Source organism: Tripterygium wilfordii, chromosome 17 (assembly GCF_013401445.1).
Source record: "Tripterygium wilfordii isolate XIE 37 chromosome 17, ASM1340144v1, whole genome shotgun sequence".
NCBI lineage: Eukaryota > Viridiplantae > Streptophyta > Magnoliopsida > Celastrales > Celastraceae > Tripterygium > Tripterygium wilfordii.
This window is the reverse complement of record NC_052248.1, coordinates 4,897,645-4,913,160: the sequence shown is the minus strand read 5'-3', so window position 1 is coordinate 4,913,160 and position 15,516 is coordinate 4,897,645. Positions and strand designations below refer to the sequence as shown.

The 15,516-nt window shown below is 35.6% G+C and overlaps 2 protein-coding genes across 3 annotated transcripts; one reads left to right on the top strand and one right to left on the bottom strand.

The window, feature by feature from the left end:
- The first annotated feature begins 5,917 nt into the window (after positions 1 to 5,917).
- Positions 5,918 to 10,765, top strand: LOC119983058 (mitochondrial carrier protein MTM1-like). Of its 2 annotated transcripts, none has more exons than XM_038826715.1 (10): positions 5,918 to 6,239; positions 6,365 to 6,436; positions 6,570 to 6,677; positions 7,025 to 7,084; positions 7,225 to 7,395; positions 7,874 to 7,973; positions 8,113 to 8,204; positions 8,307 to 8,456; positions 9,257 to 9,315; positions 10,306 to 10,765. In XM_038826715.1, the coding sequence occupies exons 1-10, from the start codon at positions 6,021 to 6,023 to the stop codon at positions 10,448 to 10,450; spliced, it is 1,176 nt and encodes a 391-aa protein (XP_038682643.1). In that variant the 5' UTR covers positions 5,918 to 6,020; the 3' UTR covers positions 10,451 to 10,765. The 2 variants fall into 2 exon arrangements, with proteins under 2 accessions (XP_038682643.1, XP_038682644.1); XM_038826716.1 differs by having other exon boundaries at positions 6,098 to 6,239; positions 6,580 to 6,677.
- A 294-nt stretch (positions 10,766 to 11,059) lies between these two features.
- LOC119983059 (arabinogalactan protein 20-like) lies at positions 11,060 to 11,533 on the bottom strand. Its single transcript, XM_038826717.1, has 2 exons — positions 11,344 to 11,533; positions 11,060 to 11,246 (listed from the first exon to the last, which is right to left on the bottom strand). Exons 1-2 carry the CDS (start codon positions 11,447 to 11,449, stop codon positions 11,143 to 11,145), a joined length of 210 nt encoding a protein of 69 aa, XP_038682645.1. The 5' UTR covers positions 11,450 to 11,533; the 3' UTR covers positions 11,060 to 11,142.
- Positions 11,534 to 15,516: the final 3,983 nt, after the last annotated feature.

Here is a 15,516-nt window from a genome sequence, read left to right as displayed (position 1 = left end):
CCTCTGTAATGACTAATGAGTTTAAACCATTTTTATTTTATAGCAATGCCAAGTATGGCAGTCCTCCTTGTCATGTTTGTCTTGCTGATAAATCGAGACTCAAACTTATGGCTATAATGTGAAGAAAATGATTAGATTAGTATGAGGAAACAAAAAAGAAAGGGAATCAGCCCATCTGTGGTTACAATATCCTATGCCAACTTGGGGAACAAAAGGAAATGAGAAAGAAAAAGCAAATGTTGTGCTCTAGTAGCCATCATCTATTCTATTCCCTTTGTGACATCTCTTTTGTAGGGTAAAGTATGACTTTACCTCCTGCTTTATGTTCTTTTCCCACCGCTGGAACCAAAATTGGATGGTAAAATTATATGCTTCTGTCAAATTCTGGATTCACAGACACTAATATAGTAATATACTAAATACAAAATAGGAAAGAATAGAAGAGAAACATTGATGGCTACCTGAAATCCTTTATAATTGTCTGGAACCTTGGTTTTCGTTGCAGTTGATGTAATTCTTGATGCCTATTAATTCGATTATTATTGTTCTTGTGAAATCTTGGTATGCAGGTCGTCTTAACCCGCTCGCCTGCAATCGCTGTCCTCTCTTTTTCCTGTGAAGTGGAAGAAGAAGAGGTGTCTTCGTTGGGTAGCGTGGATAAGGAAAGTAACACAATAAGGAGGTTCAGGTCTCGAAGAAAAGCTGCACTTGGGAGGCTTCCCCCCTCCTCCTCTGTTCCATTGCTTCTTTCTTTCTCATATTCTGCCATTTCTTTGTCATCTTTGTTAACCATATCATCCATTTGGATCTATAAATCCTAGACCACGCACGTATCCCCCTCTCCTCTCTGTTTTGTTAACGATTCTATTATTTAACTTGTGAAGATTCTTAAAAACCCACTATTTTAATAGTGGTTCAGGATTGAAGAAACCAAATTTGGCTAAAAGAAAAGCCTGAGGTTCACAAGGTGAGAGAGAGACCACATCCAATTCAAGACGTATATATATTGGATGTGGTCACATGGAGATCATGTTGATGGTGTCATTTTGATCTTTCTGTTTGAATTCAAGATTGGATATGGACGTCCAGAGGTGTTCCCATCTTTTTGATAGAACATTTTGTTCTTACAGTTTCTTTTGTTGGAAGGAAGGAGAGGATGTGTCGGAGCATTGATGCGATATTTTGCAAGCGTACAAATCGTGCAAGTAATATAATGATAAGAGAGTTATCGTTCCCACAAGAATTAATTGACTACCAATTATGATAAACTCTAAAACTCTATTTGGACAATTGAATTTGTATGATGATTTCAAATCTAACAACTAAGCAAATAAATAAAGCCGAAAAATATTGACAATCGATTTTTCTATTCTCTTGTTAATGAGAGCAGAGAGACGTTTATCATTTAAATGTGTTTTCAACCTCTTGTTGATGAGAAAAATATTGGCAATCACAAATTATTTATCACAAACACTACAATATATGGCTTGCTGATATGGAAGTTATATATGTAATTCGAGGGCGAAGAAAATGAAGAAATGAAAAATCTACATAATTATCGGGTTGAGACTTTCTATAATATTCTGGACATAGAACTGCGATAAATGAATGCTCAGTTTTCTGATTATAATACTGAATTGCTCCTATGTGTGGCTTGCTTGAATCCGTCTAATTCGTTCTCTCATTTTGATAAGGAAATACTACTTTGGCCAATTGAATATTGTTTGAAAGACTTTCCCAAATTTGATAGATAGAAGTTTCGTGATCAACTTGATATTTATATCGTCGATATGCGCCTTAACAATGATTTTGCTGACCTAAAAAGGATTGGTGAGCTTGCTAGTAAAATGGTCAAAATTGGAAGAAATAAAGTGTATCATTCAATATACTTGTTTTTGACATTGGCATTGATGTTGCTAGTTGTTACTGTTACTGTTGAGCATGTATTTTTGGCTATGAATATTATCAAGCTACATTGCACAATCTAATGAGTTATGAATGATTGGGTGATAGTTTGGTTGTCTTTATTGAGAGAATTTTTGATGAAATTGATAATGAGATGATCATGGATAATTTTCAAAAGATGAAAACTCAATAGTGTCAATTGTACTATGTAAGACTTTCATCATTGTAATAATACATGATTTTCTTTGTCTACTTTTTGTTGGCATTGTTTATATTATTTATTGTTTTTTTAAAGAAAGATATTTACGAACCAATAACCCCAAGCCTCTCACAATCTATTTTCTAGATTCACCACTGTTGGCAACTACTTCCCTTTTGAGAAGATCTAGGATGTCAGACCAAATTGAGCATAGGATTGCACTATCCGAACCCCCTATAACTCTATGTAAACCCCCTATCCCATCTCATCAATCAATCAAATAATTTGTACATTTTGCATGTGCCTCATGTCTAGATTCACCACTGTTGGCAACCACTTCCCTTTTGAGAAGATCTAGGATGTCAGACCAAATTGAGCATAGGGTTGTACTATTCGAAGCCCGCTATAACTCTATGCAAACCCCCTATCCCATCTCATCAATCAATCAAATAATTTATACATTTTGCATGTGCCTCATGTATAAGGATGGATAGAAAAGACTCGTTGAACGGAAAGACTGATTACTATTCATGAGCATGTCGTTACTGTTGGCGTAAATTGTATGAGAATCTTGGCAGTCTATCTCCTCTCTCTCAACAGGTACTTCCACCTTTGGGCTCGATTTTTTACCACCTCTAATCTTTCACGGTTTCACCCACACCATATCCACCTATATATATCTATTTCTTTCTATGTGTATATCCTCCAGTACAACAGTCTCTATATGTTCATTTCATCGGTTTCAAGTTTTCATGGTGGAGTAGTCGTTTATGTACACGTAACAGTATAAGCCTCCACATGTTGTGGATATGGATTACTTGAGCGATTTTTTCGACTACCATTTGCCAAGCAGTTCAAGTGAACATGTAAATATTGATATTGATTTAATATTTTTAAGTAAATATTTTTTATTTGGTGCATTTTAAGTAAATATTTTTATTTACTATTTTTTTTTGCAAATACTCAGTGTAAATTATATTGTTGGTAGGGTGATTTTATCTCAGCCGAAATAAAGCAAGAAGACGAACATGCAGACGAGATGGCAGATAATATCGAAGTTGACGATAGAGGTGAATTTGAAACTGATGTGGTATAATGTTTTAGTCAAGCAAAATATGAGCTCTTTTGTTATGTTGAATGAATAACACATTATCAAAAGTAGACTAACACATTATCAAGTGTTCAAATCACGACAATCGTTGATCGATTGGGGTTTAACAAACTGGACGTAAATTGGGATATATCATCGTCATTTATAGATCATATATTGGTGGGTTCAATAAAAAACAAAGATTACAGTTCAAATGTGATTGTGGGGGCAATTACCAAAGCAAGAAATCCTCAACAAAGCAGACTGTCACAAAAAAAAAAAGTCCATTCAAATTGGGAGGGAGGAAAATGAAACTAGATGATGATTGGATGGTGGAGGTGGTGTGTGCGGAGCATAATCATGATCCTACATCATATATGGAGGGACATCCATACCCCGGATGCCCCGAATCGAACATCTTTGAGTATGATTTTTTCCACTCTAATGGACCAGTGAGACACAGTTGCTCATCTATTTACAATACTTAATCTCTCTCTACACAAGGAAGTTCGATGCCGAGAAAGGAAAATTACTCTTTACGATCCTATATTCATAAGTTTCTAGCTATACTGCATCCTTACATTAGGGACGTACAAGATGTAAAAGCTTATGGAAATTGCGGCTTTCGATCAATAGCTGTGTGTCTTAGTCATGGGGAAGATGAATGGCTCAATGTCCAGTATAACCTGATGACAGAGTTGGACGCATTTCGGAAACAATATGTTGAAATACTTGGCGGTGAAGAGAGTTCATATAGTGTTGAACGCTCACTGAACTTTTCCCGAGATGATATTGCAGCACCATTTGAGCGCTAGATGACAATGCCAGACATGGGTCTGTTGATTGTTTCTGCATACAATGTAATATTGCATGTTCTTCATCATGCAGAGAGTTGGACATATCTACCACTACGTACAGCTCCTCCACTACCCTATCAGCACGTTGTCGTCGCTTTAGACACGTAAATGGTAATCACTACATCAAAGTTTGTTTGACAAGGGATTATCCAATGCCTCCCATCACGCCTGGATGGGTTCACTGTAGGCATACTTGTGCAGCTGCATGGGCTACTCCATATGCGGAACGATTCGATACGTACATGCACTCGTATAGATTCATCAAATCTTCTTCTGAAACTTTTGTTCATGTGCTTGAATAAATTATTGTCTATGTCTTAAAAAATTATCAAATTAATATAAAAAAAGATAATTTATCTTTTCTTTACACAAAAATTAAAAAGGAAAATAATAATTACAAAAATTAATAAAAACCCAAAAAAAAGAAAAAAAATTCAGATATAGATATATATATATGCATATGTATATGTATATGTGTATATATATATATATATACGTTACAATTTTTTATGTGCATTTAATTATGACATGACAACTAGGGAGTTTAGGAGAGGGGTTCAAAATAGGGGGTTCAAATATCCAAAACCTTCAGCATATTATTCAATCAACTACAATTATTTTAAACTTAGACTAATCAAGAAAAACATTTTCACTATAGTTTTGGCCAATAGGCCTAGCTAGTGTGAAATTTGGAAACGATAGAGAAGGATGCTTTCACGTCGACTGTTCAAAATGAAACCTTCTAAGAAATTATAACAAATCAACATGCATTCAGACCCAGAAGAAAATGTACAATTTCATAAGAAGTTTCCATCAACGAATGATTGTTATGCAGAGTTCACTACCACACAAAATGAGATTCCCAATCACACAAAATATTTGTCAAACATCTCTCGTGCATAGGTTTTTTCTAGGTCATTACCTAGAAAAGAATTCAGAAGTGATAGCAGTCATCCTAGTGATAAGATGAATTATTGTGATCCGTAACATTTTTGAAAAGAATCTATGGCTGAAAGAACACCTTGCCATCGCTAAGATCTGCTGTTGGACTATTCATCGTGCCTGTTTGGTACAACAAAAGTGGAAGCGGATCTGCTTTCGGCTTCCACTGTGCCAAACGACACATGAGTCCAGCGGATCCACTGGCTTTGGGAGCTTATTTGCTAGCGGATTAGTTTAAAGGCGTGGGACCCATGCATTCCCATGCCAAAAAGTTACTTTTTATTTTTTTAAGATTTATATTGATATCAAATATGGGTCTTTTTTTAATTGATATATTACTAATAGATAATATAATACAAAATGTGAGTCCTATTTTTATTAATTAATATTTTTATTACAATAATAAAGTCACAATAATATAGTAAAAATATTTATTAATTAATAATTAAAATTATATTAAATTACTATAAAATTAAATTAAGAAAATATTTATTAATTAATGCTTAAAATTAATTTTAATAAGATTTAATTTAGGGTTAATTTTAATAAGATTTTAATATTAATTAAAAAAATATAATATTATAATACTTTATTTCAACAGTTTTTCTGCTAGTGTCACTTTTTACTTCACCAAACACCTCACAACATATTTCACACTTTTAAACTCAGTTTTTTTTCTACAGTTTTTCCTCTAACATTGAAAATCAATATTTCCGCTCTACCAAACGGACCCGATCTTCTCTGCTTTCTTAAGGGGCGTTTTGTCCAACTTGGGCTTTCACTCACATGTCTAACCATCGGGCCTAATAAGAAAGTTTTGTCGTCAGGCCCAGCCCAGCCCAGCTCACAAGGTAGCGAGGACAAACTTTTCCTTGTTTTGGACTTTTGGGGTGAACAGTCCACTTGTTTGCCGCCCTCATTTCCACGCCACGAATCTTCTTTTGCTAATTTTATTTTTCCATTTATGCAAGATGCTAGCTGTAGAAGATTGTAAAGAGACCTAGAGGAGGCAGAGAGAGGGAGGGAAATGGTGGGTTCAAGGCCAAGCGTTCCTTCATGGATAGGCGCAGCAGCCAGTAGAGTTGATTTGGATGGCAACGTGTCTTCAACTATGTTTCCCAAAGACGATGATTCAAAGAATTCCCGTAACAAAGATACCGATTTAGGTTTCATTGAGAGGTCATTTTCTGCAGCCGGTGCCGCGGTTCTCTCCGCCGTCATAGTTAACCCTCTCGATGTCGCCAAGGTTATCTCATTTTCCGTTCCAATTTTCATTTTACAATCTCTTTTTGATTTTGCCTGACAAATATTAAGACGCCATCGAATTGGAATTAATGAATATTTTGCTTGTTCTACTGCTTATATATGCAGACAAGACTGCAAGCACAGGCGGCTGGAGTTTCTTATCAGGGTCTATGTATGGCATGTTTCGAAACAGATACTGTAAGTGGAGCTGTAATTTACTTTCTTTTTTTTTGGCTGTGGAGCCTCTACAAGACCCAGATAAGAAGAAATTCTATTCCTCTATTAGGATTTCTATAGTTGATTTTTGGGACTTCAAATTGTGTTTTGCTAGATGCTTTCAGATGTGAGGAGTACACCACAGAGTTCATGTGCGGTTCCTGGCTCCGAATGTAACCGGTATAAGGGAACTCTGGATGTCTTCCACAAAGTCATACGCCAGGTAATTTATAATGCTGATAGTTGTTTCCTTTCACATCTAGTGTTACAACTTACAATTTAACACTACAAATGAAGTTCCTCTATGGCTGGTTAAAATTATAGTGATATGTTGTACTAGCACTGGATGATGTATGCTTAGAGAACATTTTGCATAATGTGTTTATGCACAATTAATTGTAGTACAAGCACTGCACCTTCCAAAGATATTTTCCGTATGACAGTAGGAGATTCGACAATTATCTTGCATGTGACTCTACTATATTCAGGGCTTAGTTATCTTTCATATTTTACTGTATTTCTGGTGTAGAAATCAATTATTCGAGTATTCAAATGGATAAATTTGTGCAGGAGGGATTTGCAAGACTTTGGAGAGGCACAACTGCAAGCTTAGCTTTGGCTGTGCCTACTGTAAGTTTTACTCTCAGCGAATATTTTCTATTTTATGGTTTATTGTAGTGGTTGATACCATACATTGGGTTGATGTGAGATACTGAATATATCTTTCAGGTTATCTTCCACTCATGATCATTGTTTTCAATGTCAACCAGGTGGGAATATACTTGCCGTGCTATGACATTTTTCGAAATTCAATGGAGGATTTCACAACTCACAATGCTCCAGCCTTGACCCCTTATGTCCCCATGGTTGCTGGCTCTTTTGCACGCTCACTTGCCTGCATTAGTTGTTATCCTGTTGAACTAGCAAGGACACGGATGCAGGTAAGCGTAGCTCTGTTTATCAATGTCTTTATTTATCATGAAAACATTACTAATCTATCCATGGATCTCAATGTGAGTGTTGAATTTGTCTTACATATATAGTTGCTATCTTTTGTGGCTAGAATTTTCTTTGCTGAATCAACCTATGAAGTTGAACGCACAATATCTATTAATTGTGGCTATTCACTAGAAAATGACTAGCTATGTCTATTTCACATCATGTTTATTTTGCCTCATAAGTCATAACAAGTGCATTGTGATCATTAACAAAGACATTGTCTTGGAATATATATTTCATATTTGATATTGGGATCTATTAGACTATTACCTATGTTATACTATTTATGAGATTGACTTGCTATGTCAAAAGCAAAAAAATTTTATATAGTTATGAAGATTTGTTTATTATCTATATATGATAGAACTTTGAAGATCCTTGATTTATTGAGAATCTATCTATAATCAGTATTTCTAACAGGCATTTAAAGAAACTAAAAATGGTGTGAAGCCTCCTGGAGTGTTGAAGACGTTACACAGGGTCATCAATCCTCTGAGAAGCACAAGCAACAGTCAAAATTGTAAGTTAACCACTAAATTTATAGTTTCTGTAGATGTTCATATTGGTTCCTGGTGTTTGACAAAGGGTGATCCATTGTGGAATACGGAGTTTGATGGATAGCCATCAAATTATTGTAACTTGCATACCTTTTGTAACAGTACAGAGTTACCGCATCTTGTGGACTGGTTTGGGAGCACAACTAGCTCGAGATGTTCCTTTCTCTGCCATTTGCTGGTCAACTCTGGAGCCTGTGAGATTTTATCCTCTCAAGCTATTCTGCATCTAGGTTCTATAAGATGTTGTACACCTGCTCTCAACCAATGTGATTGCTTCTTTTGTGTTGAGTGTACAGATCAGGAGAACAATTCTTGCTGTAGTGGGTGATGAACCTAGAGGAGCCAGCATTCTAGGGGCAAATTTTGCTGCTGGTTTTGTTGCAGGATGCCTTGCAGCCGCTGCTACTTGTCCACTCGATGTTGCAAAAACTCGACGACAAATAGAGGTACCACAAACCAGGCTTCATTGAATTGCATGCATATTTAGCAACCCCCAAACCTCACAAATGCCATGAGAAAGAAAAAGAAAAAGGCAAACAAATCAATGTGAAAGTAGATATTTTAAACTACTTTGTTTATCAAGAGTCACTTGTTTAAAAAATGGCAGGAATAAATTGCTTTTATTGAGTGCTTGATCCATACATCACTAATCCAGTGAGTGGCTTTGTATACTTCTCAAGTACCAATATTGAGTGTTTGTACATTTTAGCACATCTTTATATTGATTGATGAACCACTGAAGAATTCGATGACAAATATATAATCGCTTCTCTTCTTATCCTTGGGTGTTATGCTTCTCTTGTACATTGGTGGCATATTTAGGTTCGTTCTTTTTTTATTTGTCAACAAAAAGTCCCAAATAGAAAAGGTAACGTACAATGATCACTAGTTGAATAAAAGAGGTAGACAACTCTCGTGCACAAGGCTCTTGCGGTGGACGGGTCAGGGATAGGCAGGATGTACGCAGATATTACCCCACATAATATGTGGAGGGGCAAACTGATATTATTTTTGAAAATTATATTGGAGTGTTATCTTTTCTTATTTTACTTTGGGTATAATTTGAATGATCATTATTTTTCATGGAATTTAGCATTATGATTAGGAAAATAACAAGAAATGAAATTGAAAATAAAATGGGAAGGATGACAGTTCTTGGATATCAAATGACTTGATGGTTCGACCTGGTATTATTTATGTCTTATCTGTGGGTTTTTAATGGGGGTGCTCATTTTGCATATTTCAGAAAGATCCAGCTAGAGCATTGAAGATGACGACAAGAGAGACGCTGCTGGAAATATGGAGGTTTGTAGCACTCTTGCATTACTTACTCTACGTCAAAAAGTATACTTCTGCCCCTGTATAGGAAAACTAGAAATTTCGCTCCTCTGCTTCTTTTGCATCTTCTCCACTTTTCAAAGTCTGCTTTTATGGCTTCATCATTGGGAACCTCCTCTGCAGTTTGTTCAGGTTAATTGCCCTCTGTCTGGCATCTAGGTGGAGGCTTCAAGTTAGTGTCTTTTGTTTCATTTGTAAGAGTCCATCAGTCCAACGATCACTCTGTATTAGCTACAAGTTAGGATGGCTCTGAGATTGGTTTGTTAGTAAGACTCTTAGCCATGAAGTATAAATTAGACCAACCACTCGTTTGCTTGTGTGATTTAGTGGATGCCTAACCTTCTCACGAACTAAGGGCTTTTTGACAGCCATAAGTCCAAGAATTTTTTATGATCCATTGGCTGTGCTTTAGTAAGTGTTTGACAACAGAGCTAGTAGCAAATGAGGCAAAAAAACCTGTTTGCATTTGCTTTCCAAAGTTTATCAGGCTCGGTCGGTCCTTTTTTTGTCACTTGTATAGGAATGTCTACATGTGTTATACACTGAAAAATCATCCCTTTTGCATCCTGATTTTAACTGCCTTTTTGCTTTAAACCCGAGCATTCGAGGCTGTGATAAATTTGGTTGCACCATTAATAATTTTTGTGGCAAAATCGCTGCAATTATACAGTATGCTCTTCTTTCTGCCTTTCTTTTTGGGTCTTGTTTCCAATTTTGCAGAAAGGGGAATTAAACTTTCCTAGGTGGATTTCAGTCATCTCTAGCTTCAATGATTTTAAAGTAGTAGTAGTTTATTTTTCCCTGAATGTTTACATGAGCAAGTGCCAGCTATGGTCAAGCATGCTGGCTACAAAATAATAGTAAATGATTTTGAGCCAGTTTCATGAGACAACTTTGGATTTGTTTACTACTATACTTTAACTGACATGTCAGTGTAATGGGGCTTGTTTGGTTCAGGGATGGAGGCTTGAAGGGTCTATTTACAGGAATCGGTCCCCGTGTTAGTCGCGCTGGACCATCTGTTGGAATAGTTGTTTCTTTTTACGAAGTTGTCAAGGATACATTGCATCACAGATATGAGCTTAATGATCAAAATGACTAAATGCCCATGAAGAAGTCCAGTCTGGTCCTCGGGTCACTTACAGCAAAGCTTTCACTGACCCATGGATGCTTGAGCAGCAGTTGAATAAGAGTATCTAGAACATAAAAATTCTCTTTCTTTTTTAGTGGCCTGCAGAGCTGGTGCAACATTCTTTTGCACTTTTTCAGTGGCGCAGGCATCATGAGAATAAGTTGCCAAAAAGGAAGATTCTCTCTTTTCTATTTTTCGTTAGTTTCATAAAATGTTTTCTTTTCTCTGATACACCATGTAATCAACCACAAGTTTAAGTTGCTAATTTTTTCATTTGTTGTACCAGTTTGATTTTTGTTTTTGTTTGATAATTTTGATTTTTGGATCCACAGATTAATGTTTTGAGTGTTGCAATGTTCTAGTTTAGATGACATTCATGTGTGTGATATCGAGTTTGAGCCTCTGCATTCCCTTATGCTAGAATTGAAGAATCCTACTTAGGATGTACAGTGTTTCTGTGAGTCAACAATGGTAAGGAGTCTTGAAAGTTACGAGATAAAAAAGGGGATCTGATATTTGAATGACAAGAAAGAAGAATCCAACATTCAATCAAAACAACTGAATGAATGACATAAGAAATTCAAACAATATCTGCATTGCTCTGCTACTCTAAACTCAAATTCAACACCAAGTGGTGTGCTATAATAATAATCTATAAAATTCTAAAAGAAATGGTAGGAAGATGCATCGAGTGGGTGGATGAGATATGTAAGCACCAACGCAACAATCATCAGCAAATATGCAATTCCCTGGTCAATCGAAGTTCCTGACAAAATACACATTACACACTTTAAGATCCTCGGAAACCAGTAAAAGCAACAGATCTATGAAGAAGAAAGGAAAGAGAGGAATAGAGTTACTACCATCGCTGGCAGGAGCCGGAGCAGGAGCCATAGATTGGGCCTCAACATAAGGCGTGACAAATACCAGAACAAGAGCCAGGATAGCCAAAACAAGAGCTCTTCCCATTTCTTCTTCTTCTTCTTCTTCTTTTATCTGCAGAGAGAGACAGAGTCGGAGAGATTGTGAAAAGCCCCTGGGATGGGGGAAGAGTAGTGAGATCATATACATTTATATACACAGAGAAGAAACCGGCAGGCCACAAAGAGAAAGAGGTGGTGTACGTGGGGTCCACTTGATATTTTTTTTTAAAAAAATATGAATTTGTTTTGCTGAAAATTCTTCATTTGATTCCAAAACAATGCCACGTGGGGATCTGGCCATGTTCCATTGCTCGTGCGTTACGGTGGATTATAGGTTGGCGGTATGAAGATACAGAGGCGTGAGAGTCCGTCATGTCCAAGCTGGCATTTCCCTTTGTTTAGTGATCCCACAATTATGTAACGGATTTAACGGCTATATTATTTTTAAAAACCAAAAAAAGCAATTCCAATCTAGAGTTGAAATTCAAGTTGTGGGTTTCACATCGCTAATTGATTACTTTGTATTTTAAATTTTGATTAGAATTATTTTGGAATTCAAAACCAAGAAATTTGATTTGATACAGGAAAATGTGAGAGAATTTTATTCAAAAATGTAAATACTTAGGTACATTTTTGTTATATTTTCTTCCCACTCAAGTGTGTATTACCAAATTTACCCAATAAATAAGCAATATTCAAATGCAAAGTTGTCCCCTCATCTTCAAATAATGTTATAATGGTTCAATAGTTGTATTCCAAATTCAAATTCAAATTCAAATTCGGTTGTATAACTTTGTATGCCACTCCTTGTTTCAAGTTTCAACCAATGAACCTTTTTTTTTTACCATAACCAGCCAATCTTGTGATGTTATCCCTACAATGCCAGCACTTATGTTGTTGGGACTATGGACCCCACATATTTTGCATTGGTATGACATTGTCCGCTTTAAGCCTCTTGGATTTTTACCTAACAACAGTCACACCTCAACTGGCGACTTCATCTTCTCAATCCCTCTTAGCACCTTTGTCACTAAGACTAAGAATCAATGTATTATTTGTTCTCTTGAGTACCTCATTCTTCTTCTCATCATCCATAGTGATTAGTAATTTCGACTCACAACCAAGTGCCTTATCAAGACCCAGGTTACGTTGATTCTTAAGACTAAGAATAGTGTATTATATGCTCTCTTGAGTACCTCATTCTTCTTCTCATCATCCATAGTGATTAGTAATTTCGACTCACGGCCAAGTGCCTTATCAAGACCTAGGTTACATAGGTAAACCAACATCTTCACTTTCACAACCAAAAATCATTTGTGACGTCAAACTTCTCAGTCATCCACTCTAGAAGTAGAAGTGGCCATCTTTAGGGACTTTCAACGAACACATAAGGCACACTAGCAAAGGCAAAAAACTGTCAAACCTATTGTATCTCAAGGTGAAATTTTCACATTCAAGATGGCATAAGGTAAAGATGTGCAGAATCATATTGATGAGTTCAACATTGGTTAGACATAGGAACGATTATAGGTTTATAAGTGTGGACAATATTTCTATTGGTATGAAACCTTTTGGGTAGAAACCCAAGAGCAAATCTATGCGGGCCTAGACCCAAAACGGACAATATCATACCAATGTGGAGATATGTAGGGTTTATAGTCCCAACAAATGCAATATAAAATTATTATTAAGAAGATAATTAAGAGCATTAACGGTAGACGAAAATGGGAGCACGTCATTGTTTTCTTTTCTTTTTTCATTTTTTTTTTGTCATCACATCACTGTTTTTCTTTATGAAACTTCACCTTCATGAATATAAAGTTATTGTTATTCATTGCAACACAAATAAAATATAAGACAAAGCTACCAATTACAATTAAAATTAATCACTATTTTGTAACATACAAGTACAAAGCTAAATAGATTACATAATTATTTTACTCCAAGTGGGAAAAAAGACCAATAAAAGAAATTGCTAAGCTCATCAAAAGGTTAGCCAAGATATATTATTTCAAACTTTTTTTTTTTGGGTTTGAAGCAAGTATATCATATAACATAACATAAGCCAAGAAATAAAACTCAATTGACCGGCAGACAAACGTACTACCACAGGAATAGCAATTTTAGGAATAAAGTGTGCATTTTTATTATAGAGATTGCAATCTGTCTATTGATGAGGCCATAGGAAAGCTCCCATGGCAAAGTTCCTCTTGTTGTCAACATTTCCGGTGACCGGCAATCCATACTCCTTAAGCAAGCAATCAAGCTTCCACTCCGACATCGCTTGATAATCCTCTTTGGTGTACCTTGGATAGTGCAGCGGCATCTGGAAATCCTCACATCGCTCAATTGTGTGTTGTCCATTGTCTCCTCCTCTGCTTAAGCTCGGACCAGCCACAGACTCCATTCCTCCTCCGCTCATATCTTTTCCTAATTTGCTGTGACTACATCTTTGGTGGATGGTTTGCAACCTTTTATATTAGACAAGAAGTAGCAAAGGATTTTTTTTTTGGGTAGGAGAACAAAGTAGGTCATGTAGATTATTGAAGTTAACGTAATATTGCTAATTGATTCATTAAATAATACTGAGATTACAAAGCAATTGGTGATATGAATTAAATATCCACGCAAATTGCAAACAAGACCTTTGTGTGTCTGAAATTGCTGAGTTACCTTCTTTCTTTTTTTTTCTTGGCCGGCTTTTTTTTTCTTTCCTTCTCAATTTTATGTAAACTAAACCACAATGCACAACCACTAGTATACATTTTTTATCTGACGAGTATACTCTTTTTTTTTTTTTAAATATTGTTGAGAATTATGCTTTATATTGGGGGAAAGATAGCTTTTGGTCACTCAAATATCTTTTCAGGTTCAACTCAGTCACCTATTTCCCCATCATATTGGAATCTTATCAAACGTTAGACACACATATACCTAACCTAGCTGATTGTCAACCGAGCCACCACTCGTTGGTATTTGATGAGTATACTTAAACCACTTATGTATTCTCAATATATGGAAATATATGAATATATGATTATTAAATAGAAATCTAGATTTGATATTTATATATAAAAGTGGCAAATTTGTTATCAACAATACATATTTTTCGAAAAATTGAGATGAGTGGCACAATACAACGTGTTAATAACCTCTCAATGTACTGTGCGTTTGCCCTTATTAAGGGTGGTTGATTGACATTTGAAAGTTGAAAAGATTGAAGCAACAACATATCAAAATTTCCACTAGCTTTTAATTATTATTTTGTGATGAAAACTGATAAAATGAGTTAATGTTTGATGAATATCATTAATTCGATAATCATGCACTCAATATATCATTTGCAATGTGTTATCTGGATATTCAAGATAACGACTCATTATATCAACTTTTGTTCTTGGCCATATTTTTTGTCTCAATTTTAAGTTAACTATAACATAATGCGCAACCACTCACACAATATAAGATTAAATAATAAAAAATATATATTTGTATATTTATTAAACAAGTTTTTATATCTTCTTTGCCAATGTGATAAGGTTGTTATTAATAATACAACTTTCTCAATTAATATTTTTGTAGCTGTCGCAACCGGGGTCACGACGCGGACCGATGATAAAGGATGAAAAATGTTTAGAGTCGCCACCAATTGATATGAGTGCAATTGGACACTAAAAATGGTCTGTAAACCAGAAAATGGGTAAGGGGGTCTATTGAGTGTGGGGAAGGTGTTAGACACCCCATAACTCCCTAAAAGGTTACCTAGATTGATCTATGTGTTTTTTCCTGAAAAGTTGTTATATGTCCCAATTTGGTGGAATTTGCAAATGGGCATTAGGTTTTATACGAAGGCGATTTCTCGATCACATAATCAAAGAACAATGAATAAAACAAAAAGAACAGTTTAATTTTATTTGACGAATATAAATGGTATTTTAATTTGAAAAGATAACATAATTAAAGTCTAGGCAGGAGCTGAATGTCATCAAGTCCTCCTCCTAATTAACTTCAATTTAGTTACCATTATTTTTACGAGTACAAATGATACTTTAATTTGAAGAGATAACATAATTAAAGCCTAGGCAGAAGCTGAATGTCATCAAGTCCTCCTCC

Excerpts from the sequence above, each read along its gene's own strand:
- LOC119983059 (XM_038826717.1), bottom strand. The coding sequence starts at position 11,449 with ATGGGAAGAGCTCTTGTTTTGGCTATCCTGGCTCTTGTTCTGGTATTT. Across the intron at positions 11,247-11,343 it reads TCCGGCTCCTGCCAGCGATG|GAACTTCGATTGACCAGGGA; the intron begins GTAGTAACTCTA and ends GTATTTTGTCAG.
- LOC119983058 (XM_038826715.1), top strand. The coding sequence starts at position 6,021 with ATGGTGGGTTCAAGGCCAAGCGTTCCTTCATGGATAGGCGCAGCAGCC. Across the intron at positions 6,678-7,024 it reads TCCACAAAGTCATACGCCAG|GAGGGATTTGCAAGACTTTG; the intron begins GTAATTTATAAT and ends AAATTTGTGCAG. Across the intron at positions 9,316-10,305 it reads ACGCTGCTGGAAATATGGAG|GGATGGAGGCTTGAAGGGTC; the intron begins GTTTGTAGCACT and ends TGTTTGGTTCAG.